Below are 27,370 nucleotides of genomic sequence, written 5' to 3'. Positions count from 1 at the left end.
ATATATCAACCTTTTTGGCTTCTGTGGTTCCTGTTTTTGTTAGAAATGTTTTCCATATCTGAAAAGCCTACAATGATTCATTCATGTCTTCCACCATGTTTATTTTCATCTTTAAAATAACTCATAATTTGAATCTATATTGTATTTATTTTGAAATAAGGGGCCATTCTTTTTTGTTTAAACATTTCTAATATATTGCCTCAAATTTATTGTTTAAATAATCTACCTTTTTCAACCAATTAGAAACACATAAAATTTTTTTTTAAATTTTTATTTAAAAAGATGGGAAAATAAATCTTACATTTCAGTGAAATCCTTAAGGCAGAAAGCTTGCCTCATCTTGGCACTACACAAGAGCTCACACAAAGGAATCACTCAGTGAAGATCAGGTATGTGTAGACCAAAAAGACTCCCACCGGCCATGACTAGCTTCTCCCTTTCTCTCATTTGCAATGAGCTGGAAGCAGTATCACCTGACAGAGAGGTAGAACTTGCCACTGAAAAGTAAGATGGAGAGTAACAGAGCTCAAGTCCCAAGTGTTGTGGTTTCTCCTGAGCCAGTCTTCTCAGCTGCAAATGAGGATCAGTGTGAGACCCAAGTGAAATGAATGTAAAGTACGTTACAAGCACTGAACATACAGTAGGCAACTGGTGTTATCACGTGGAGTTGCAAAGAGCTCAGACAGGGCCAAGTCACTTGGCCCAGTAGTAAAGGGGGAATTTATTTCCTATCTCAGGGAAAGAAGTAGATGGGAACTTTCCCAGGTGCCCCAACTTAAGAAGGGGTACACCCAGAGGATGGGACTGGAAGAGCCAGATGATCATTCAGAAGAGCTCCTCTGTGTCTAATTCCTGGCAGGTGGTTGCAGGGTGTAGGCTACCCCTTTGGGGTAGCAGCTCCTGCACCAACGGAGGCAAAAGGAGGTATGTGCTGGTGTTCACAAAGAGGAAGGGGAGCGGGTGCCCTGAGTGAGAGGGCAAGGCTGGGTGGCCGACCCCACAACGGAACTCTCCTCCTGAGAAGGGCCTGAGGGGCTCAGAAGCACCGCTCCATTCGACGGCTGGTCCCTTAAATGTCCATCTCAAACTGTGACTCTTCTCCGGTCACCCGCTTTTCTTCTGGGCTGCTGGGCAGGTGGGTTTGGCTGGCTTCCACGGGCGGCTCATCACTGGTAGGACTGGTGACCCCAGGAATGGTTGGCAGGTCCCTCGGGGGCGTTTTGGCCACAGGTGAGTTCCGACACTCCATCAGGAATTTGCGGTCATAGATGATCCTGGTTCCTCCCGGGGTGGTGCTGAAGAGCGTGCCGCCGGGGGTGGTGCTGTAGTCCCCGGGCGGCAGCTGCACGCCATCGCCGAGGACCACCCGGCGGGTGGCGGGGATGGCCCGGCTCGGGGTCTGGCTGCAGCTGCTGCCCCCGGACATGTCTCCCGCACGCGGCCCTGCGACCCGCCTTCGGCCCGCCCGCGCCACCACACATAAAATTTTTGTAATTACTTTAATCTTGATACAGGTTCTTTTTTCTATACCACTGAGTATTCTGTCAATTTGTATTAAACCAGATTTTAAAATCACTTATAAGATTAGTTTCTTCTGAATTGTTTGCTTCAGTGGAATTGTACATGCTACCCTTAAATTTCTCCATGTCACAAAAATCCCCCATATTATTTATACTCAAAAAATAGGATTTGTACATAAAATAATATGGAAGATTACATGTTAGTTTTTAAATATAGTGGTTCATGTAAGAGCAATAGCTATAATATATTCATAATATAGTTATACATATTTATATTTTGAATTTAGGAGCCCTGATAAATATTAAATAGTGAAATTCCAATACAACGTTAAAGATATAAAGAAATATATGGCAATAAAATAGCTTTTAATTAAAAAAATTTCAATATACTATGTTATCTGCCAATAATTACAATTTAGTTTTTTTCCATTCACTATGTAGGTTCCTTATTTTGTTTTATTCTCAAATTGCATTTTAAGAACAATCTTAAATGTAGTGATGGCATAAGATCTTAGTGGGGTGCTTCTAATCATTAACCACTGATTTGATGGTGGTTTACATTTTATTGACATTTTACGTGTAAACTTTCTCATTGCTGTTGCAGAATGCCTCATATAAATGACTTAAAGGAAGGTGAATTTACTTTGGATTGCAATTTGAGAAATGCTAATCTCTCATGGTGGGGGGGGAGGAGGGGGAACCTGGCAGAGCAGAACAGTTTACATCATGGTGACTAAGAGAAAATATATGGGAAGGTGTCAGGGATGTACAGCAACCAAGGACTTGGCCCCATTGACCTTCTTCCTCAAACTAGGCCCCATCTCTCACCTTTCGTCACCTCTTAATAATGCTAACATATTATTAGTCCACCAACACATTTAATCATTCATTAGGTTACAGCACTCCTCCATTTAATTCTCTCTGGACACAAATCCATAGGTGTGCTTTAGTAATCTTATTGGCAATAAAGATTAATGATTACATTTTACTGAAGCTTTTATTTAAAAACAAGATTCTAATCACCAGTTGCACCTATATTTGCAACTCCATACTTGAGTTCTTTAAAACATTACTGTATAACTATGGATTTTATGATATGCTTATAAGTATAGCATTTGTGTAACTTTTGTGTAATTAAACTAATAATTCCTTTGGCTTTAGAAGTTAGTCAGTCGATATGCTTAATAGTAAAATAGCTTCTGATTATTTTATATAATTTTTTTGACCAAATGCTGAGTGTAGTTACTACTCTACAGGGACAAATTTCGAATAAAAATGCCTTTTCGGTCTACAAGTCCTGCTGTCCTTCTTCTTGATGATTTTTTAATTGTTATTGTAAAGATGATATACAGAGGAGTTACAGTAACTTAAGTCAAGTAATGGGTACATTTTGTTTTGAACAGTGTCACCTTTTCCTTCATGTTCCCCCTCCTGACAACCCTCCCCATAAGTTGTATAGCTCATCTTCACCAGTGTCTAATGAACAATGTTAATCATGAGATTTTGGATTTAAAAGTTCTAGAATAGAGAAAAATTTACACGTGAATCTTCCAGATCAACTCGAGTGTTTCAGCACAATTCAATAGTTAAACTGTTTTTCAATCCTCAGGAGGTTTGCCTGTTGTTTTGTGTTTGGTTTTTAACAGTGTCTTAAGGAATCTTGGTGTGTTCCTAAGTCCTTTCAAGGTTTAGACATTACACTTTCTTCTTCTTATCACAAGCTCTACATGAATGCCCACACCAGTCATTAAAATCCTGAGTTAAGGAAGAAATCAATGTGGATCTAAAAGAAATACATATCCAAACAAAATTAATTGCAGATAATCTTCAGAGAAATGAAATTTGGAAAGTTCTCGCCCCATTCTCCTCCCCAGTTTCTGTAATTTCCCCATGTCTGTGGTTACAGTGGTTAAAAGCACAGCTGGGGAGAGAAGTGTGGATGGAGAAGGCAACTGACTCCTTGCACGTGGCTGCCCAGATGTTCTGCTTCTCAGGGATGTGGTGTGCCTGACTCTCTCTGAAGAGTCTGTCTAACTTTCTGTTCTTCTTTCTCGAATGACAATATGCACGAATATGTTTATTCATTCCCTGATTCCAGCATTCCTTGTTTATGACCAAATGCCTGCTGGATTTTAGGTACTGTGTTTTGCAAGAGGTATAAACACAAACAACCATGGTCTTCTAGGCTGTAAAACATGAAAGAGTTAGATGGTTAAGTAATTATAGACAAGGGAGACAGCAAGCGAAGTAAGCACAGGGTATGACAGAGATGGACAGAGAAGAGCCGTATCCTGGCTTATAAGAGGAGGCTTCCTAGAAAGGGCCATGCCTGAAGTAAATCTTCAGAGATTAATATGAACTGCATGGGTTGTGGGAATGGTAACTAGAAAGGCCAGTGATTGAGAGAAATGAAGATGGCAAATAAACACAAGAGGCAGGCAGGAACTAATAGATGGCACCATAAAGATTTCTATCTATTAATCTCAGGAGCCCAAAGGGACTTTGCAGGGAAGACTATGTTAAAGATCTAGAGATGGAGAGATTACCTTTGCATTATTAGAGTACATCCAATATAATAACAAGAATTTCAACAAAAGGAGGGATGCAAGAATACCACGGTGAGAGAAAGTATTATGGTAGCAAAACCATTGTAAAGATGGAAGAAGAGGCCTTGACTTAGAGAGAATGTATTTGGATTTTATTAAGGGGAAAAGCAAGAAATAGATTCTCTTTGTAAGCCTCCAAAAGTATGCAACTCTACTGACCTGGATGTTAGCCTCATTGAAATCATTTTGGACATCAGATTGCCTCATCTTTAGGAGCATAATTTGTGTTGTTGAAAGCCATTAAGTTGGTGAACACTTGAGTAGTCATGGGACATGAAGACACTTCAGTATTGAGGGCTCATATGCCATTCTGAGAAGCCATTTAAAGGTTTTAGCTGGAGGAGTGACTTGATCAGATTTCTGTTTAGAATATTCTCCTATGTGGAGTTGGAGAGTAAGTCATATGAGAGCTAGACCTAAGGGATGCTACAAACAGGGCCAGAATGAGTCTAAGTCAAGGAAACTAAGTATTTGTGCCAAGTTCTCCTTATCAGAAACATTTATTCTCTTCATTTTCATCCACTGCTGTTACTAGAGGCTCATTTTAAAATGGATGGAAGAATTTGCCTTTTACTTGAATTTCAGAATTGAGACAAAAAATGAAAACAATCACAAAACATATACAAGGTAATGAGAATCATAAAGGAGTTTTAGAGGAGAAAAGAAGACATGATTGAGAATAGTGGGAAGAGAAGAGGTCATGTTTCACAGGATGAGCCTCTTCTGAGAGGAGGACTCAATAACGCACAATATAAGGAGCCAGCCACAGAAATCCAGAGAATTATTTAAGACAGAGAAAACAATGGGCCTGTGTTTGGGAACCCTATTAATACTTAAGAGTAAGAGGTGATTTTTATGCAGGACAGAGTTTGAGTCATCACTGTGGACTGTGCCCCATTTGGTAGTGAAGAAGAAATGTTGGTACTTGATGAACAGTTCATATTTTATTAATTATGAACAGAATCATTGATTGTGTTTCCTCAGTGTTTGTTTTCTATGCCCATAGAACTCCAGCATTTGAACTAAGCATCTTCCTCGCATCTTCATAAACTCGAGAGTTATGCTGAAAAATCCAAACATATTCTCAAATGGCAGGAAATTCTTGGTATTTGGTTAAAGTGGTTCTTAATTCTGGCAGTTGAACATTTAATCACCTGATGGTAAAATTAATGTAGATACAGAATCTATGTCAGATCAATTAAATCAGACTTGTTGGGATTATACCCAGAGCCTATGGAAAAGGGTCCAGTATGATTGGTGGAACTTGGAGTTAGTCATGCACACAGGGAGATGAGTGTTTATTTTTTAAAGCCAAGAATTCTGACTGATCTTTTGGGTAAAGCAAGGATATGATATTATAATGTTCCTATGTGTCTTTGGTCCCATGTTATCGTAACTGAAGACGACCCATTTCATTGCTCTAACTTCAGCACCATTGCTCTAACCTAGCATAGTGCACAGTGGAGTCTCAACAAAGTGCTAGTAGTTATATTTTTTTCCTAGGAACCCAGACCCCTAAAATGACAGATCTGTTGTAAGTTTCCTTCTATCTGAAATTGTTACAGAAGACAAAACAGCCATGAAAAGTCCCATAGCATTTAATATGAGATGGTGCCAAACACTGTATTTTATATCCGTGGTAGCAGCTCTGCAAATGTCAATAATGCATGTGAAAAGAACACAGCTGGTTCAGAGACCTTCACTGTAGTGAACATTGGATCTATTTACGATTAATTCCAAAGAAAACTACTGAGTTAGACAAAAATAATGTCTTCTGAGACATGTCCAGCCACCTACATCTTCTTACCATTTTCCCTGCCAGTTCCAAGCCTTGCAGAAACTCCTGAAGAGCAAAATACATAAGTACATTCATCTGAAATTGCCCTTACTTGGAGTTTTGGGGCCAATTCCCATGGAAACCGTAATACTTAAGAGGCAAAGCCTTACAGGAAATCCACTGAATAACTGTGGGTCCTCTGGATCCAGGCATAGTTGTTTGACCAAATGACTCCTTTGTTTTTCTTTATTTCATGTCTCCTTTCATTTCATGTTACATGGAACTAGCAGTTTCACATCTCTGATTTACACATTGTCTCTAATCAAGAGTCTTTTTCTTTCTTAATGAATCCCAAGAAGGGGATGGATGGGGACCAGTTAGCAATCTTATGTTGTTCCCGGATATATAATCAAGCATAGCAGCAGGAACCGTTAATAAGTAAAAAATAGATTATAATACATGGATTTTCAGTTTCTTCAATAAACATTACAGACAGATACCAAATCAGATGATAACAATTGTGGAACAATACGGAAACATAGGATTTCAGAGACGGGGAGGGACCTCAGTGTGGCCCTGGAGTTATTTCTCCTTTCTTCAGGAGATTATGTACATGAAGGCTATAAAATTGGAGCTCCCAGTTCTGACTTGACATGTGAGTGTGAGTAATTATGTGTCCTCTCTGTGTCCCAATTTCTCCATGAGTCAAAGATAATAAAAATAAATCCCTCAAACAACCTCAGTGGATCAGGGCTCTGAGATTTAGATTGGGTATGAGATTTTTGTGTGATATTCTCTTTGAGGTTTGACTCCCATCTCAAATATAGATAAAAAAATATCTGCCGGGCTGGGGATATAGCCTAGTGGCAAGAGTGCCTGCCTCGGATACACGAGGCCCTAGGTTCGATTCCCCAGCACCACATATACAGAAAACGGCCAGAAGCGGCGCTGTGGCTCAAGTGGCAGAGTGCTATCCTTGAGCGGGAAGAAGCCAGGGACAGTGCTCAGGCCCTGAGTCCAAGGCCCAGGACTGGCCAAAAAAAAAAAAAAAAAAAATCTGCCTTCCTAATGGAAAATATCTTTCCTATTTCTATACTTGGTAGATTCTATTTTTTTGCATGCAAATTTCTGTCATTCTTCCAGTATTTTATCGCTAATTGACATACTTCTGTTATAACATCTTGAAGTATTATGGTAATTTGTTTACAAGCTGTCACTTTGTTGAATTTTGTACTTTCTGAGGTAGGATTCCATTGTTATTTGTCTTCTGATGTCCTATGCCTAGCATTATGGATGGCGTCTGGCAGGCTTTGTATAAATCTCTGTCAAAGAGATGAGAGTGTTTACAGAAGTGCTTTGAAAAAAAAAATCACGAAAGCACTAAGCAAATGTAAGGGGTTAGGGCACTGTATTCACTACTTCTGATGTAGAGGAAAAGCACTTTGAAAAGTAAAACATTTATCCTCAAGTAAAATAGTCTGCTTATGACTAAGCGTTAAGCCAATAGGCAGGCTCCATCAGACCACAGCTCAAATCCCCATTCATAGCACAAAGGAAACATGACAACTAAAATCACTTAGTTTCCCTTAACAAGATGAAATGCTAAACATTAACAGCAACAAATGCCAAACACAGCCTTGAACATATATCATTCTTTGTTTCCCTGTGCCATCTCTACCCGGGATGATTCTATTAACTGCCTGTGCTAAGGGTTGGCTGACATTGCCTAGCTGCCTTGAATTAGTCTGACCTAATAATTGGACATTTATTTAGACTAATGAAAGTAAAAGGACAAATGTTAAATATCCAGAATATATATCTTTTCCATAGCTTCACGAGTATAGCCTAATCTGGTTGCTTACTGCAGTGCCATAATCCATTCTTCCTGAAGTTTGTAGCAGCATCCAAGGACAATTCAGGGGTAATATCTACACACATAAGAGGCACCTCCCGCCACATTTCTTTGTCAACTGTTCCACTGTCCAGGGCTGGTGACAGGTTCTTCTCTGATTATGCAAGAGGCAGATGAAGGGAGTAGCAGCAAAGGGAGAACACTCTTGATAACTACTCAAGTTCAGCAAAATAAAATAAAATCTGTTTGGAGACTGTCTCTTGACTTCTTCCTATTTCTTTGGCACGGCTAACCATGATGCTTACCCTTTTGAATCCACTTGTCTCTATTTTCTTCCTCATTTTGGTATTCTTTCAATAAACATATGTCTATATTTTTCTAGGACAGTCCCAGTTTATGCTGGTCATTCTGGAGTGATGAGAACTCCCCCTTTCGACTCTCAAAAGTGACTCTATTTGGATAATAAGTGATATCATTACCCAGTCATTAGTGAAGCTTGGTGCTCAAGCTTCACTTCTCATAGTTAAGAGAAAGGTCCAGAAATAGGTAGACTGAACATGGATTCTACAATACCCAAACCCAACTGAGTGGGAAACTTGGAAAAGTGATTTACCCTTCATCCTTAATGTTATTATCTATAAAAAAAGAATAATAGTTATAATTGACCTACATCTGTGGGACAAACTGTGAGGAGGATTTGCACAGCAATGGCTATGCAAGTCCTGATAAAATAAATTTTCATTAGTAATCTTTTCTTCTTTCTTCTGTTACTCCATTGCACATATCCATCCATCTTTTCTTCTTCCACTATTTTCTTCATTTTTTACCTATGTTTTTTTCTTCCTTCTGTCATTCCAATCCTTAAGACAAAATCAAAATGATAAAAGCAGAATGTTCTTGTCTTGTTTTGTGTGTGTGTGTGTGTGTGTGTGTGTGTTTGCCAGTCCTGGGGCTTGGACTCAGGCCCTGAGCACTGTCCCTGGCTTCTTGCTCAAGGCTAGCGCTCTACCACTTGAGCCACAGTGCCACCTCTGGCCTTTTTGTATATATGTGATGCTGAGGAATTGAACCCAGGGCTTCAAGTATACGAGGCAAGCACTCTTGCCACTAGGCCATATTCCCAGCCCTCTTGTCTTGTTTTGAATGCTTCTGAATCAGAATGTCAAAGTGATGGCTCAGAGTCCTGAAGAGTGGATAGTGGGGTTGTAATGACTCTCTTTGTTTTGCTCTAAGAGAGAGACTCTTCTCTTAGCTGGATTTGTTGATTGCAATGTACATGGTCTTGGATTTTGTACAATTCACTGGTTTTGGTAAAAGCTGGACATTGTGACATAAGCTTCTTCTTGACTCGGCCCCAGGGAAGTATGGATGGGCAGTCCCGGAACACCTGGGTTCAATGTCAGGACTCCTGATTGGAAGGGAAATGGTGGGGACAGGATGCTATTTGTAGTTCCGGGACTAAGTATCAAGTCCTGGTACACATGAGGTCCATTCTTGTCACCTTCCCCATAGTTTGCGGAGTTGGGAGAGGCGGTAATAAGGCTATCACATGCACTGACATTTCCAGCCTGGTTGCTGTGGGGTGATTCTCCTCTGGAAGCTTCTGGAGTGATGCTTGTATTCTCAGAAGGCCTGCTGGGGCAGCCAACACTCCCTCCAATCTCCTGCACCTCAGATTCTGCTAGTTGCCGAGGCAGAATGTCCTGCAGGAAACCTTCGACTTCATCTCTAGTTTGAATTCCATCCACCTCATGAATCTGGTAGTCCAGAAAACTCTCAGGATTGAAGCTCGCATTTAAATTCTGTGCACAGAGAGAGAGAGAGAGAGAGAGAGAGAGAGAGAGAGAGAGAGAGAGAGAGAGAGAGAGAGAGAGAGAGAGAGAGAGAGGGGGGGGGGTATTAAGATGTCTTCAGAGAGGTGTGGACAAGCATTCATTCAGAAAAAAATCTAAAGGATTTTCTGATGGGTTTTCCTGGGAATGTCAAAGAATCGCCTACATGTTCTCCAGTGCTGCTGGGTTTGATGTGACCACTGCTATACTCTCCATTCCTGAGAAGCCTAGAGTCCCTGAGACTTGCATCTTATTTCAATTCCCTTTCTCCATTGACCTACATCTAGTTTTCTTTCAGGGAACATTACTTATGGAATGCATAAAAGAATAGAAGTTAATGTTTTTTTTTTATTTCTTGTCCTGGAATATCACTTTTAGATACTGGAATGGCATCAGTAGGTGGTTTCTCCAATTCCCAGAAGCACTTACTCGTTTTGGTTTCTTACAAAGTTGTTCCAGAGTCTTCTTATGATCTGGGAGACTAGGCCATATAATAGGCTTAATCCTGAAACCAGAAAACATGGGTAGTTAAATGGTAGATGGAGCAGATCAGCAACAGGTCTTTCTACTGTTTTGAGCCAAGAATCAAAAGAGCTTTGTCTTGAACTTAACTCTTTCATACTTGGTAGGCGACTATGGAAAACTACCTTGCTTTCCCTGAGGCCAGTACCATAATAGTCCCAGGGGGTTTTGGGTCAGAGATTATTGTTATAAATATACTTGGTGAACAAGACAATGATATAACTGTGAAAAATGACCTTTGTCATGAGGTAATTTTGATATAGCTGTGAAACTTAAGTTTGACTTGGTCATTTACCTCCAAACTACGTGGCAGTACTACATGGCAGTATGTTTTAGATTGGAGTATTTGTAATCTTGGAGATGTGGGGCCCTATGGACTGGGTATCTCCTAGGACATTAAGAAATATAAATGGCATATATTCTAAAAATATTTATTTGGATGATAAACATGACTCAGTCATAGGGTATAATATAAGAGTTCTATGAACTTGAGTGCTGGAAGTTAACATATTGAATCCATTTTGCAAGCTAATTATTTCTATGCTTATTTGGGGAATGGAAGAAGTTCATTAGTGTAGAAATTCATTAGCACCTCAGAATGGGAGAGACACAGAGTACCTGCAATCCCTGAAATCTGTAACTCCTCCTTGCAGTTTCCTCATCACTAAGTAGAGCTTCAGCTCTGTCAAGGAGTCCACATATTCACCCTCCAGATTAATGAAAGAAAATCACCTTTTCTCCCATAACATGCAGGCTAAGATGGCCAACAGAATCACAGAGAAACAGCTCAGAGTGCTGACTGTTAGCAAAAAAAGATTCATCTCCCCTAGAATAAAAAAAAATGGCATGGTGAATATCCATATGCATGCAGGTTTTCATAAGGCATTGAGTTTATTTAGTAACATGGTTGTACTTATTATTTATTGAAAGTTGCTCTTTATTAAACATAATGATTGACCTGGTTTAATTGGCACTGATTTTGTAACCACAATGAGATCATCAGCTACTTGAAATGTAGAAGTGAGGTACTGGTAATGCTATCTGATTTCCCAACTACTAATGTTAGGGTAAAGAAGCCGGTGCACAGGATAAAGAGGTAAATATTCATCTGAAGCAACAGTAAGTACTAGGTGAGGAGGGGAAGCTGGTGGGGTACAATAGTTCCTCCAACCCTCCAAAGGAAAAGTCTATGTGGGGGTATTTTGCATATCTTGCTGAGCTGTGTTATCTGCCTTTTTCTGGCCATTATTATTTCATACACATCAGGATTCAAGACACCTTGTACCATGTATCAGCTACTATGGATCCTTCCCACGCTGCTCCCTCATTCTTCATAGACAATGGAAATCAGGCCATTCCCCAAAGGAAATAGAATACCTTGTCGTGAGTCTTTGCAATGAGGGAGGAGATTAATTTGTGTCTCTCCCACATTCTGACACTCCCACCCAGGCATTGTAACAGTGCTAGTGAACCACGGCTCACCTGGACTCTTGATCTCTGGATTTTTGAAGGAGGAAGTTGGACTCCATTCACTCCAGAAGCCTTCAAAATAGTCTGTAGGGATGGATCGGACTTTAATCTCGTACATTGCGTTGGGTTTCAGCTTCCTCTGCAGGAGTGTCAGCCTCGTGCTGGACAAATTCTCATGCTAAAGAGTAAGACTATGTTAGTCATTTAGCACAGAAAATGAGGTACTGCTCAAATAACTAGGTAGCTCTCTCAAATAACTTTAAATTGAACTCCTTTAGTCACATAGGCATCCTTGTGAGGTTCTCAAATGCCTTGTATACTGAGGACCTTGTGTTTGTGGAAAGGTCAGTAGCAGATGTAGCGGCCAAGTCTGTGAAGATCTAAGTCACTCTAGTTCTTGTTTTAATCGGAATTTGCTTTCCTATTTCAATAAATTCTTTATCCTTCTTTCCTCCCTTTTTCATGTCAAGAGTAGACAAAACAGGAAGTTAGTGAGGAAGAATTCTTTCTCTTTAGAAAGATGCTATTCCATTTTACATGGTGAGTAGTAAAATAGAGCTAATATTCTCCTCAAAAAGTGTACATTAACCCCTAAAAACAAAATAAAATGCTCTATCAGTTTGAGAGTTAAAAGCATTCATAAACTGCTTTGGTGAATGGCAATTCCTTCATACAACTACTTAAAGATAAAAAATATTAAAAAATTAAAAAGTAATATTTTATTGTTATTGACAGTCATGTATATTTGATTAACTGGCATCTATTAGTTGAATTTATATATTCTTTATCTATAAATTTTTCCAAGATTTTCCTCCTTTTCCTATGGATACTTCTCTATGATTTCTAAAAGCTGTTTGCATAGATACTAGCCCTTCTTCAGTAGTGGCTATTTAATCCTGACTTTTTTTTTGCCAGTCCTGGGCCTTGGACTCAGGGCCTGAGCACTGTCCCTGGCTTCTTCCCGCTCAAGGCTAGCACTCTGCCACTTGAGCCACAGCGCCGCTTCTGGCCATTTTCTGTATATGTGGTGCTGGGGAATCAAACCTAGGGCCTCGTGTATCCGAGGCAGGCACTCTTGCCACTAGGCCATATCCCCAGCTCCTAATCCTGACTTTTAATTGGTCTTTCCATTTTGATTGTTTGTTGACACAGATTTACCTCACAGTGGAGACTAACCATTTAACTTTTTCCAGACAATCAAGACAATAGTTTTAGAATCACTTGTTCAAAATCCTTTTCTACCTAGGATTGTGTTTTCATAGGTGCAATGTTCTGAAGAATAATGAGAGAGGGCAGGGCCAACGTCATCCTCTGTATGTGGGTGTCTGGGAAAGTGCTTTCCTTTAGGCTCATACTGCAGTACTGTAGCATGATGCAAAGAAGTAAGGATGCATCAGACCTCAACGAAACAGGCAGTAGCCTGTAGGAGCCTTCCCTCATTCCTGAGAAGCAGAAAACACCTGCTTTCTGTGAGAAAAATACCAAAACTACAGAAGTTAGGTTAGAGGGTTAGGAGAAACCTGGTAACCTTTCTCCCACTTTCTTCCTAAAATAGGTTGAAAGAACAGCAGGATCACTCCAAACCTGAACAATTCATGGAGTCTGAATAAGCATTCAGTCATGAAGAATGAATACATTGTTACTTCAATGACTGATTGATTCCACCTTGAAAACAAAACACAGACAAGCCTCCAGTCTTGGTGATGCTATTCAGAGTTCCTTCTTCCCTTTTTATTTTTGTCTGATTTTCCCACAGATGTGATAATAAACTTTTTTTTTTAATGAGCTTGAACACTCATCACTTGGGCACTGTCCCTGAGCTCTTTTGCTCAAGGCTAGTACTTTACCACCTGAGCTGCAGCACCACTTCTGGCTGTCTCTGAGTAGTTTTAAGATAAGAGTCTCATGGACTTCTGTGCCTGAGCTGGCTTCAAGCCATGATCCTCAGATCTCAGCCTTCTGAGTAGCTAGGATTATATGCATGAGCCACCAGTGCATGGCTTAGTCACATTTTTTGATGTTCTAAGTACTAAGAATCAATTTGGTTTCAACCTGTATTGTTATTTAAGTTAGGAATATAAAGATAAAAATTAGGACTGGGTATGACATCATGCACCTGCAATCTCAGCTGTGTGGGAAATGTAGATTGAGAAGATCAGAGTTCAAAGCCAGACTGAAGAAAAAGTTATCAAGATAAAAAGGGACCAATGATTGATTTCTGTAATCTTTACTACTGGAAATTGAGGTCTAGTAGATCCTGGTTCAATGCTAGGCTGGGCAGAAGAGTCCAGTAGACTCTATCTCCAAAATAACCACCAAAAAAAGCCAGGACAGAGCATGGCTTTAGTGACAGGACATAAGCAGAGTGGGTGAGCATGCAATCCAAGCAGGCTCAAGGCTGTGAGTTCAAACCCCGGTGACACCAAAAAGAAAAAAAAGAACCCTCCTATAAGGCACCTACATAATCTCAGTCCCACAAGCGACAATGGTAGGTAGAAGGATCATGATGTAAAGTTGGCTCCAGTATAAAAAGTGAAAGCTGGGCCCTGGTGGCTCATCCTAGCTACTCAGGAGGCTGAGATCTGGAAATTGTGGTTCAAAGCCAGCCTGAGCAGGAAAGTCCATGTGATTCTTATCTCCAACTAACCACCAGAAAACCTGAAGAGCTGTGGCTCAAAGTGAGGAAGTGCTAGCCTTGAGGGGAGAAGCTTAGGGGCAATGCGCAGGCACTGAGTTCTCAAGCCCACAGCTGACAAAAAAAAAAAAAAAAAAACTACGGGGGCTGGGGATATGGCCTAGTGGCAAGAGTGCCTGCCTCGGATACACGAGGCCCTAGGTTTGATTCCCCAGCACCACATATACAGAAAATGGCCAGAAGCGGCGCTGTGGCTCAAGTGGCAGAGTGCTAGCCTTGAGCGGGAAGGAGCCAGGGACGGTGCTCGGGCCCTGAGTCCAAGGCCCAGGACTGGCCAAAAAAAACAAAACAAAACAAAAACTACGAACCTATAGGAAAAGTAAAGAAAATAAAAGCGAAAAAAATAGAGCGATGGATAAAATTCAGAGGTAAGTCAGGATGGGTGAGGCAAGTTGCAGGCTTTGTGCGGTTGGCTTTGTGGGGGTCTTGGAGCAGACACAGTCACAGAAGCAGGAGATGCTTTTGATAAAGGATAAGTTCTGATAGTAAAGCTAGAATGAGTGTGCATCGGAGGCACTAACTTGTGTAGCAGTAGGATGTTTTTTATTTTGTGATCATATTTGAGATTACCGTCCAGTGACTTTCCTCCTTTTCCAGGCGGTATGCTACATCATGCAGTAATTGTTTTGCATAATTCTTGTACAAGTGTGATGTATTGAAGGTCACCTCAAAGTCATTTGCTTCCTCACGATAGATGGCTTTCACATCAAAAGGCGCTTCAGGTTTAACTGGCAAGAAAAGAAAATGAAGTCTATTTACAGAGCTATCAACAAAACAATGATAATTTACTCAATCTCTCTATTCTGAAAACCATTTAATCAATTCTTTCTATCATTCCATCTCAATCTGTAGTGGATAAACTATACAGAAAGCTATTTGTTTTTCTTTTTCTTAAGTTTAAGTCCAGACAAACCATGAGAAGTAGCTAAGACCTGTAATTATCACTATTTAGATTCAGGAGGAATGTAGTTTGAGGCCAGTCTGGGCAAAAGGTTCAACAGTCTCTATCTCAACCAATAACAAAGTGTGTGTCTCATCCTAGCAAAATGGGAAGCATAAATGGGAGGATTATATTCTGAGCTAGTGAGGAAATTAATCAAGACCCGATTCAAGAAATAATGAAAACCTAAGGGGCTGGGAGTATAAGCTCAGTGGTAGAGTGTTTGCCTGGTAAGCCTAAGTCCCCAAGTTCAAACTCCAGTAACACACACACACACACACACACACACACACACACACACACACACACCCTCACACACAGAAAGAGATAGATAGATAAATAGAGAGAGAGCGAGAGAGAGAGAGAGCGAGAGAGAGAGAGCAGTATTTCCTAGCCCACCTTGCAGCTTGTGTAGTCTTCTGAATGATGTGGATAGAAGCAATAGAACTGGCTCCAATCTTGGCCCAGAATTCTACCCACCCATGATCCTTATGTTTCCTGACCCCTTTCACTTTTTGGAGTTCTATGTTGAAGACAATGGACCACAGGAGGGAGGGTGAGGGTAAGTCCAAAGGGCCAAGCAATCCAAAAGTTAATAACATCTATTTTGTCTTTGACACAAATAAGAAATGTTTTGAGCTAATTTTATACTAAAACACACTTATTTGCCTTTGGAATACTGGAGAACTTGTTGGCAACTAACTCCAATGCAGGAGTAGTTCAACGACAACTTTAGGTTTCATTCTTCCAATAAAACAAGGTAATGAATGGCTGCAGAGACAAGTGTCTCATCTCTGCAGCCTGGAGGTAAAGGGTCTGTGTCATAAGTCCCTGCTTGCACAGTATCTTCAAAGGGTCCCCTCTTACAGTCTCAGCTACACAAACCTTTACCTCTTCATGGGCCTCCCTCTGTCTTCTGCCTGTCTTCCTCACAGAGTTGTGCCTAAGATTATGTGCTACATAAGACAAAGTGTTAGAGAGAGGCAGGGATATTTCCAGGCAGAACAAACCCAGACAAACATATTGGTTTTCTAGGGACATATCTATATTAGGCGACCCCTCCCCCCCCAGAGACTTCTTTGTCCTGGTCTTGCCATCTCCTTTATCATACTTTGGAAGGTTATCCAGTGCTTGCAATGTTACAGAGGAGCTAGCTGAAGATGCTACTGGACTCCTGCTGTAGGAGATCACTTCATCTTTTTCACATCAACCTACAAAATATCTAGTGGGCCTCTCCCCAGGTCATGGTTCCCATGGTCATAACCTGCTGATGAGGATGAGAATATGGGCTGCATGAACCCTGGGCACATGAGATGGGGATTGGATGCTACATAGTGTCACCTGACACATGCACATAGGCTGTGAGCATTCCCACGAATGCAGGGCTTATTTGCTGGTGTGGGTTTGTATGTGAAGGAACTCTTTGCTGATGTTCCAGCCCTGCCATTTGAGGAAATAAATCTGTCATTCTCTACCTACTCACAGAGAACTGAATATAACTGTGTGATATAAATGATGATCTTTCGATATGATGTCTTTGTGTAGGGAACAAACTGAAGATGTATCTAGAAATGCCTGGCTTCCAAATGACCAAAATCCAGCTTGCTTATGACCAAACTCGGGGACATTCTGCAGTGGGAATCATTACCCCAATAGGACTGAACACTATTGTGGCCAAAGTTACTATATAGTTGCCATGCACAACTTAATATTTCTTTCCTACCACATCTGCTTGTTTAGTCATCATTCACATGTGGAACCTCTGCTTTTAGTCTTCATTTCATGATCTTAGGAAAGCAAAACTGAGCTTTCTCACTCTTCCTGATTGCTAATGAGAATTGCACTCTTACTTTTCATTTTCTTTTGAAATGATGCAAAGAGGTTAAAAAAACAGGGAAAGAAGCATATTTAAATCAAAGAAAATATCTATGCAAACATTTTCAAGAGTTCCTCCCCACAAGTATATAATTTTGTTCATAAGTCTGCAGAGGTACAATACAGTCAAATAGTTACTCTTTCATTGGACTAATTCAAATTACGATTTTGATTGGATTGCAATTTTTATCATTCACTTGCATCGAAGTGTAATGTGTAAACCCTGGGTCACATCATATTTGGCTATGCTTCACGCCTCACTTATTCTCAGAGGATAGTATGACATTTTATTTGTCAAGTTAGTTAAGCTATGGTTCTTTATTATTTGGTTGAATGTCAATCTAAAATGATTTTTGAATAATTAAAATTTGAATTAGTAGACTTAGTGTGAAGTAGATTCCCTTTCATAATGTGATAGACATCAGCTAATCAGTAAGCTATAAGAATGGAGACTTTAAGTTCCTTGAAGAAGAAACACGTGGGTTTCAAAAATGCAATAAAGAAAATCTTCATCACTTTTCTGTTTAGATAATTTGGATTCAAGACTGTAATACTTGGAGCTCACTAACATTCATTCTTAATTTCCAGGATTCTAGCTTACCCTACAAATATCAATTTTTCTAGCCTCCACAATCATATGAAACAATTCCTTAAAATAAATGTGTTTCCAGTCTGTCTACTTGCCTACTATATATCTGTATATCTGGCTAACTATCTGTCTAGCTATTATTTATCACCAATCTATCTATTGTTCTACCCATCTATCTATTTATATCTACCAATCTGCCCCCTATTAGTTTTCTTTCTTCTGGAGATCTCTAATAGGGGGAGTATATTTTACAATAGCTTGACAGTTTAGCTAAACACACTCAGAAGACGGTGCAAATATGGGCAGAAAACTATAGGGAATTCAGGAGAAGGTAGGATGAAGAAGGAAAGGACTTGTATGAATTAAGTTTTAAGTATGATTTAGTTTTAAATATGATTCTTTTAATGAATGGTTTTAAATATGATTCTTTCCTTGTTTTCAACCTCTATGCATCATTTCAAAAGAAAAGTAAAAGTAAGAGAGCAAGTCTCATTAGAGATCAGGAAGAGTGAGAAACAGCTCAGCAAGAGGTTCATTTCAAGTTAGATACATCAATTTGGTCTTTCCTCAGTGTGTAGCTGTCAAACACATAGCTTAAAGATTCTCAAAATTCTCTCACAGTAGGAATTAATGGTATAAGAATCTATTCTCTTCATTAACTAAAATGGAATCAGATAATTTACTATTATCTATTGCAAATTGTTTCTATGACCTGCTTACCTTTAATACACAGAATATTGAAACACAGTCAGCAATAGATATCCAGAAGATGATAAACATGCCCTTCTTAGCACCTCTTACCTATATTGACTATGTTGAATGTCTTGCAGTGTATGGGGTTTCCTCCAAGCTTCACACATACTGTGCTCTCACCAATCAGTAAGAATTTCTTTGTCTTGAGGAAATATATCTCTTGCATTTTATTAAGTCTCAAGCAACCTACATTTAACAGAGCCCCACTGCAGAAACAAAAAAGAGTCTATCCTGAATCAGGTAGAAGTTTCATATGCCAGCAATAGAACCACATGACTATTTCGGCTGTATGGCTTAAACTTTACTCTCTAGGAGTGTGAAGGTGTATGCATTGGCAAATATAAGGCAATATGGAAAATTTAAACTTTAGATTCCTAATTTATAAAAAAATTGAAATATGCAAATGTGAGGTTAACTGATATTAAAATGGCAACTTTGTAAGTTTAGTGGGAAAAAATAGGAAGTCAAAGTAAAATTTCTTGAAAGGTATGAAAAATAGAAAACTTAATTTTCACACAGTTACGTAGAGAATATAGCTGAAGATTTAAAATCTAGGACTATAAAATATTTAGAAGAAATCAAGAAAGTAAATGTGGTGGGTTCTGTGGTGAAACAGATATATGGACCTTTTTATCTGCATCTGCTCAAGTGAGTCCTTTCTAGGCTATCTCCTGAGCTCTGTAGGCCCGTGTCCCTGTGGCTCTGGGTGAATTGTACATTGGGGCCAAATATGAGACATATGTGTCCCAGCCTCAAGTACAGAATCTCATATTTGGGGATCATTGTGATCATTGAATTATGAAAACTACAGAGTAAAGGAATTTTAAGGTAATTGTTACTTGTAAAATAATTCTTAAAATTGTCCCCTTCAACATGGAAGTTTTGTTGCCTGACATATTTTAGAATGTCTAGTTATTCAGACTTTGAAGTGTGTGTGTGTGTGTGTGTGTGTGTGTGTGTGTGTGTGTGTGTGTGTGTGTGTGTGTGTAGTTTGTAGAAGGTTATGTCCTTTTGGGGACCCATCTCTGAATTTTAGGTATAGTGAATTATGCATGAGTAGAATATTGAATTATAGATCTTGAACCTATAAAGTATTTTGGTACTTTGGGATAGTAAGTAGGATCTAAAATAGTATTCTTAGCTCATTTCTATTTTTATAGAATGTAATTAATGAGCAATGGGCCTCAAAACATCATATAGTTATTTTATGGGCCTGGTTAAGCATCTTGGAACTCTAGTAGTTTGCCCATGTGGAGGGAACCATGTCAAAAGACAAAGATAAATCCAGCAGATTAGAACAAGTAGCCTTTTGTGCTACTAACTCTCATTTTGTGTTGTAGCAGCAGTATCCCTGTGAGTAAGCCTAATCAATCCAACTCAGTTCAATTGAATCTGTACTTCATTGTCAACTGTATATTGCCTAACTTAGGGATATTCTGGTGCTCTGAACATTAGCTACTACTCCCTCTGTGCTTCTTGGGTAGTTGAAATGTGGTTGGTCCAATATGCAACATGTCCTAACCTTTTGAATGATATACTACCTTTGAATATTTAGTGTAAAAAAAGGCAAAACATCTCATTAATGTTTATGTCCACTGGACTACTTGTTGACATGATAGATTGGGCTGTATTAGGTTAAATAAAATACAGTTAAAGTTGAATTTATTTTTTCTCTTTTTCCTTTTTTAAAATGCAGCTATAGAAAATTCAAAATTGCATGTGTACTTTAAGATTTGTGCATTGTATCCTATTTCTATAAGACAGAGCTCTTCTATGGCATTATGGGATGGGTGAAGACCATCATATCTCCAACAGCTTAATAGCAGATGCAAATCTGATCATGTAAGGCCTTCCTGGGGTTATCAACCTTAATGCAGTCACCTCCAAATAGGAATAAATATTGAAGAACCACCTAACCCAGTTCTTAATTTCACCTCAACCTCCTTCAATCTTGTATAGTTTAGTAAGTGAGATTCATTTCTCTTATTGGTGAAAACAGATATTTACAAGGAAGAAGTAATGAAAATAAAAACAGTCCCCCCACCCCCGCCCTGCCATAAGTCCAATTAGCTTAATTCCTCAAGTGGCCAGGAAGAATGTAACTCCAAAATTCTGAATCATTTGGAAGGTTAGGGTAACTGACTGTCTCAAGGCCTAAGTTAATGCTTGGGAGATAACAGTAGTTACACTTCTGGGTGTGGCCCGTGACAATGGTGGAAATGATTAAAAACAAACAGTGATAGACTTGAAGTGGTATCTGGAGGTGGCACATGGGAGTGGTTGTGGTTCCCCCAAGAATTTGGAAGTAGAAGAAATATGATTGCCTCTTGAGAGCTGATTGAAAATTATGTGAACATTCAAACAGAAGCTTCCCAAATTTTAATGCCCATGGGTTCTACAATGATAATCAAGGTGGAAAAAATGGTTTTAACTTCAGTACTAAAAATAAATTCGCCATTTGTAAAAGGGAACCAAAATTCTAGCTTTTTTTCTTTTTTGGTATGGAACCCATACTAGTCAATTTAATTTTTAAGGAAGAGAGACCCAGATTCTAAATGGTGACTAATTTATAGACAAAGGAATCACATTAATATTTAACTCAAATTAACACTAGTCTTAAAATCACTTAATTTTTTCTTGTTTCTATATTTCTTTTAATATGAATAAAGTTTTGATTGCATTTTTAATAAAAATCAATCTCTGCTGAAAGAATTGAGTACCATTTATAGACACTTACCGTTGTCAGACATCCACTCCATGAACTCCAATGCAATGTAGTTGCTATGAAGAAAGCCTGAATAACTCCTGGGTCACAGACTAGTTCAGTTATTTTGTTGAGATTCCATACCATGTAAGTCGTTCCAGATATCCCTGCTTTGTTGCCCAAGGCATATGGCTTTTGGCTAGAGTTTTGGTGAATAAAATTAGGACCCCTACCAAGTAAAAGTGAATGTGTTTTGATAAGTAACCTGCTTTCCCCACTCCCCACCCACAATAGGTCCTGAGACCAGAATCAGTATTTAAATAAAGCTAATTGTATCTCTCAATTTAAAGTAACCAGTTGGTGCACTGGCACTTCAACTCTGTGAGTTTGGTTAATTTAAATCTAAATCCACCCTTGAGATTTGCTAAGGGAACACTCACTAAAACTTTCTTGGCCTGCTAAACTGGTGGTCATGCCCAGGGTAACATAGTAAATTCATCACTTTATGAGAGACAGCAATTGGCATCTCCTGAGCCAATCAATACAACTTTATCACCAAGCACCATTTTTAGGGGATTCTAATTTATTTTTTATGCACTTATATTAATAGAAAACAAAAGCATCAAAAAGCTAGTTTTATTGTAGGAACAAAAATTAAACTTAACCGGCCAATACAGCATCATAAAATTTAACTGCTTGTTCTAATTGCAAGGGCAATGAATTACTTCTTCAGAACCCAGGAGGTGCATGAATTTCCTAGTCAATGTGTAGATAACTTCTTATGAAAGTGGCTTTTTTCTGGAAGAAGCTTGATCTACTAAGTTCGTTTCATCAATATTTTCAGATAATCCTTTTCCGAATGGAAATATCTGAATCCCTTTGAGAACTCCAAATGGAAGCTCTGGACAGATTATAGTATGACATATAAAATCAAGACACATGCTAATGGAAGTAGGGAAATGTGTTCAACTGGGCAGGAAGTAGTAAAACTCTCTGTGAATGAAGTGAACAGAAAGGTCAGCCTTGGCCTCACCAAGAAAAACCACAGTGTTCATGATGGTCTACCAACAAGATAGTTGGAGAACCCAAAACAAAATTATTATGTGGGAGTGGTTTTCTTTCTTTTTTCATTAAATTGAACACATTGCTTGTCTGTTTTAGTATATTCTTCTAGTTGGGGAATTTGTAGGCTATTGTTCTCTGGGGCAAGTGTGTTACAGATCTGAACTAGCAGACCCTGAGATCATACCACAATAGTCAAATCTGACACCGCTGGATGACTAGCCAATAAGTAAGGTAGAAAACCTTGCATGACTAGATGCATGAAGCTCCTGTAAATTAAATAAGATCAATTGAGGGGAGGGGGGAATGGCATTTGGCTGGTGGAAAGGACAATGGAAGGTAAATACAGTCTAAACAAATTATTTGCAACTATGAAACCTGTAAGGGAGATTATTGGCTATTATTGAGAGGGTGATATTTATTGGAATACAGTGTGGAGTTGTAACAACGAAATCTCTTCCCGTATAACCAATATGAGCTAATATAAATAGTAAATAAATAAATATTGAATAATTGAATGATAAGTCCAGGGTGAAGAATTGCCTCAGCATCCTGGTTTTAAGATAGTTTTAGCTACTATTTCGATATATTTTCTTCATTGGGGAACTAATGAAAAATGAGGTCATCTGATAAGATTTGGAGATAGCCATAAGTAAAAATTTTATGTTTGTGGACTTTTTCCAAGGTACTAGAGGTAGTATCCTTGACAAGAAGAGATGACTTTGGGGAAAGAAGAAGACAAAGCTTCCTGAGCTCTTTACCAACTCTCAAACCAAGTACTCCCTTTCTTTGCCTTTACCTTTTTTGAAGCTTTATGATACAATTGCTCAATTTAGTTCTGGTGAATTTTGAAAGGTTAACATTGGGTAAATTATCTAGAGTCAAAGTGTTTCAAGAAGGTGTAAAGTATAATTTCATATATTATGAATTAATATCTCTTCTCCAATAGATTCTTTTGAGAGGATTGTTATAGGAGAACCGAAGCTTAAATTCCATCATGAAGTTGGGAGGAATGTGTAATCTCCAAGAACTATAGCAGAATTGAGACCTAGAGACCTAACAGTTGAGCAGTGAAAGTTGCTTTGATTTAGTCCTTTGGCAAGGGACACACTTCTAACACTTGATAATTTAGCTAGATATTCCTTTTTCAGGTATGAAAAGGGCACATGTACAAAGAAAGACATGAAAGATTTATTTCTCAGCGCCAAAGAAGCCATATTCCTTACCATATTTCCATTTCCAGATTGGTGCTATTGATATCTGGGTCATTAAAAGTACAGGTCAATGAGTGCTGAGATCCATTTACTTCCAACTGACTGTAACACCAGAATGAGTAGTCATCGAATTCTGCATCTTCCAAGTCTCCTGTGGAGGAAGAAACAGGCAGCTGTTACTGAGATGCATGAGAATGAATCTTCCTTTTCCAGAGGTGTCTTGACTTTTCTCTTGGGAGTTTCAACCAGCCATATTCAACAGAATACAACCGATGCATTACTCTTTAGATTCAGATACCCGGTGGCTCAGCTTTGTCTGTATAAGTTTTCAATACATAATGTAAGCCAGACCACAGGATCATATACATATACACACAAATATGTTAACTAAAGTATGGTATATCCAGTGGTAAATCTCAGGAGTAGAACTTCTTCGAGCTACTAACTTACAGTTTCAAAAAATGACTACCAGGAAGCTAGAACATGTGGGGTGTGTGTGTGTGTGTGTGTGTGTGTGTGTGTGTATTTGTGCTTACACATGTGCACAGGCATGTGTGGGTTGTGGGGCTGGTGGGGGAGATTAAAGGAAGGGACAAACTACTGGAGAGTGGAAGCGTGGGAGAATGCAGTCAGGATAGTCAATGAACCTATGTGAAGATAGAATTGGGTACATTGAGGGGATGGGTGGGCTGAGAGAGATAGGGGAGAAGGATAAAAAGGGTGACTCTGATCAAGAGGCATTATATTCATAAACTGCCATGTTGAGTTGAAACACCTTTGTATAATTTAAGGATAAACAAAAACAACAAAAATGGAAGACGGTACATATTCTAGTTGCCGCTAGGAGAAACAACTCTCAAGGTCCTTTGCTATGCAATCTGTAAAAATATGCCCCTTGCAAGATCTCACACACTATGCAAATTAGTGTTTATACAGTTTTCCTGGAACTTAAAGTCACTGTGTTGAAGAAACAACACATGGTCTCATTAGCAAGTGTTACTGGGAAAATTGCAGCATAAGTAAGAAAAAAAATCCCTCCAATGACTTGTCATGTTGCATGACATTTGGTTCCGAGTGCTCTGATGTGAGCTGAAATTCACAGCTGAGAGTAATTTACATACTGGTTAGATTTTGGTGTTATCACTGCACAGATGAGGGGTTAAATCTTGTCTATTTTACTGTGTAGTTATGGCCCTCTGTTAGGTTATTTAACCTTTCTAAAACTTAACTGTCTTTGGTATAGAAATCCATGTTTTAGGAATCATTGTATAAATCTACCAGAGGACTTAGCTTAGAGCACAGTAAGCTCTCAATAAGGGTTACCTCTATTACCATTTTCTTGAGAAATTATTGCTGTAAAGGTAGAGTAAGAATTCCAGTTCTCAAAATATACATGGGACACTTGCAGTTCATTTGAAAGAAAAAGTTTTCTGTCAACTGAACCTATTATTATCACTATTCATTTGAAATTACATAAACATTTGAACACTGAGTTAATCTATCATTCAATAATTGTTAATAATTTAGCAGGGACCCCAACTATAAGTTTAAATTTGTGCCAGGTGCCGGTGGCTTGAGGCTGTGATCCTAGCTACTCAGGAGGCTGAGATATGAGGATTGTGGTTAAAGCCAGAGCAGGCAGGAAAGTTCTCAAAACTCTTATCTCCAATTAATCACAGAAAAGGCTGGAAGTGGCACTATAGCTCATGTGATAGAGTGCTAGCCTTGAGCAAAAGGAAGTTAGGGACAATTCCCAGGCCCAGAGTTCAAGGCCCAGAACTGGCAAAAATAAATAAATAATTTTTAGGCATTAAAAATAAAAGTTTTTAAAACCATGTATTTTAAGCAAGGCAACATGATTTTGAAGACTTCTGCCTACTGAATGAAATTAGATGAGTAACAGTTCAAATAGCTTGGAATTTTTCCAAGTATCTTTTTAGTGTCTTGATCATCCTTGTGATTATTAATGAACTAATTTATCTTTCACCCAACAATTGCTGCTTGTTTGTGAATTCCTTATACCCTTACTGGAAAGTGTTTTGATATTATTAAGTGGTTACAGTCATTGTTACAGACTTCTGAAAACTGCTGAAATTTAAAAAGCTGAAGCCAAAATTGAATCTTCAAGTTTATATCTTACTCCTTTTGAAAAGTAGCATGATTACCAGAAAGAGCGAAAATATATCAAAGGACAATAAGGTTTTCAAAGTTCTTGCCAAGTTTGTACAAATCTGAGAAAATATTTTGAAGGAATGATCATTCTTCACAAAGTGACTCATGCATGCTCACTGTGGAAAATGTCATCCTCTAACAATTCCCTTAATAAGAAAATGCATGACTTTTCTGTCTGTGATAATTCCTAAGTAAATTGACTCAAAATATGTAAGTTGAGGAAGCATGACTAAGGAAATATAACTCAAAATATCTAAGCTGAGTCATTAGCCTGATGTATTGGTATTGTCTATAAGGAAAATTATATAGACATCTACATATAATATTAGATAGATAGATGGATAGACACAGAGAGATACGGGGCAGGGGGAGACAGAGACAGAGACAGAGACAGAGAGACAGAGAGACTCTCACTATGTAGCCCAAGCTGACCTAGAAATAACTATATATACTAGGCTGACATTGAACTTGGAATCCTTATGCCTCAGCCTCCTGAGTGTTGGAATTACAAGCATGTGCAACCATGTTTATCTTAGGAAATTAGTTTTTACTTTTAAACTTAAAAAGCTTAATTTGTAGAAAAAAGTCTGTTGTCTTAAGTTTCCATGTTGTCCTGCTATTGTTAAATGTTTTTGTCTATCATCTTATTTTAACTATAATATAGTTGCTACAGACTAAAGATCTGTTTCCAGAAAGCAGGCATTTTAAGCATTCCAAAGAGCATTGTTGAACGAATTGTTGAACATGGAAGGGATGCATGTATTTCAATGAGACATCTCAATCAGATCTCTACTAAACTACTTACTAAGAATCTAGGCTGAATCTGGCAAACCTATATGATTTTGAAGAATGCTCCACACATTAATTGAGCTACTATTATGTTCTAGACACTGACTTGAGTACTAAGGATATAGCACCAGTCAATGCAAAGAAAACCACTGTGTTTTGAACACTGTTTTTTGAATCACTTAAGCCAAAACATTAGCTGAATTTCTGGACAATCTAAAATTACCTTAGAAACTTTTCCAACAAGATTAACTATACCATCTGTATGAGTGTGCTCTTAGAAGAAGCACAGTCAACATTTGAGATCTGAATTTTGAGACTCAAATTCAGTCCTTCTTGACAATGCCCACAGTATTGTTCCATGCTACCTGTCCTGGTGGTTTATGTATTTACTAGTGAGTAAATAATGCTAAGTTCTTGGGCTCCATTCATAGCCAAGCTCTAAATTCAGGTAGGTTAGGGAACTGAGGAACCTGAAGCACATATTAGAAATAATTTAAAATCCTTAAAAAAAAAGTTAGAAATGACTCACCATTCTGCGCATAGCCACTTTCTCCAGAAACAGCTTGAAGTAAATAGAAAACTATGCCAAAAACTGTACCTAGAATCACCATTCTAAGAGATCAAAGGGGAACAAAAGAGAGAGAAGGGAGAGCAGAAATGTAAGCCTGTATGTACAAATGAATGAGAGAAACACACACACACACAGGGAGATTAGGTCTACAGCTCTAAACGTACTTGACCACAGACAGGGGAAGTATATATACAGCATAAAAAAGCAAGTGCCAGAAACAGGAAGTCTGAATAAAAGACTTGCTTCTGTAAGCAGAGGTAGAGAAAATTAACAGATAAAATATTTTTAAATTATTGTACCTCTCTGGTATTCCTTAAGCTTACAGGACCAGCTTCAGAGTTGGTAGATTTCATATGAAAGCTCAAGCAATCTTCAGCCCAATTTAAAAGGATCAAAAGACAAAGTTCTAAATTTATGAAGTTAGCCA

At 38.7% G+C, this 27,370-nt stretch overlaps 2 protein-coding genes across 2 annotated transcripts; both read right to left on the bottom strand.

Annotated features, from left to right (window-relative positions):
• Nucleotides 1-252: 252 nt before the first annotated feature.
• Nucleotides 253-1,475, bottom strand: LOC125367676 (eukaryotic translation initiation factor 4E-binding protein 1). The gene has a single exon (XM_048368359.1). It carries the CDS (start codon nt 1,424-1,426, stop codon nt 1,070-1,072), a length of 357 nt encoding a protein of 118 aa, XP_048224316.1. The 5' UTR covers nt 1,427-1,475; the 3' UTR covers nt 253-1,069.
• Nucleotides 1,476-8,888: 7,413 nt separating this feature from the next.
• On the bottom strand, nt 8,889-27,062 carry Il7r (interleukin 7 receptor). The gene is made up of 8 exons (XM_048368430.1): nt 26,902-27,062; nt 23,424-23,562; nt 18,480-18,637; nt 14,845-15,002; nt 11,592-11,757; nt 10,842-10,935; nt 10,017-10,092; nt 8,889-9,557 (listed from the first exon to the last, which is right to left on the bottom strand). Exons 1-8 carry the CDS (start codon nt 26,981-26,983, stop codon nt 9,054-9,056), a joined length of 1,377 nt encoding a protein of 458 aa, XP_048224387.1. The 5' UTR covers nt 26,984-27,062; the 3' UTR covers nt 8,889-9,053.
• Nucleotides 27,063-27,370: the final 308 nt, after the last annotated feature.

This window comes from Perognathus longimembris, chromosome 19 (assembly GCF_023159225.1).
Source record: "Perognathus longimembris pacificus isolate PPM17 chromosome 19, ASM2315922v1, whole genome shotgun sequence".
Taxonomy (NCBI): Eukaryota; Metazoa; Chordata; class Mammalia; order Rodentia; family Heteromyidae; genus Perognathus; species Perognathus longimembris.
The sequence above is the reverse complement of the archived record's forward strand: the minus strand, read 5'-3'. Positions and strand labels throughout refer to the sequence as shown.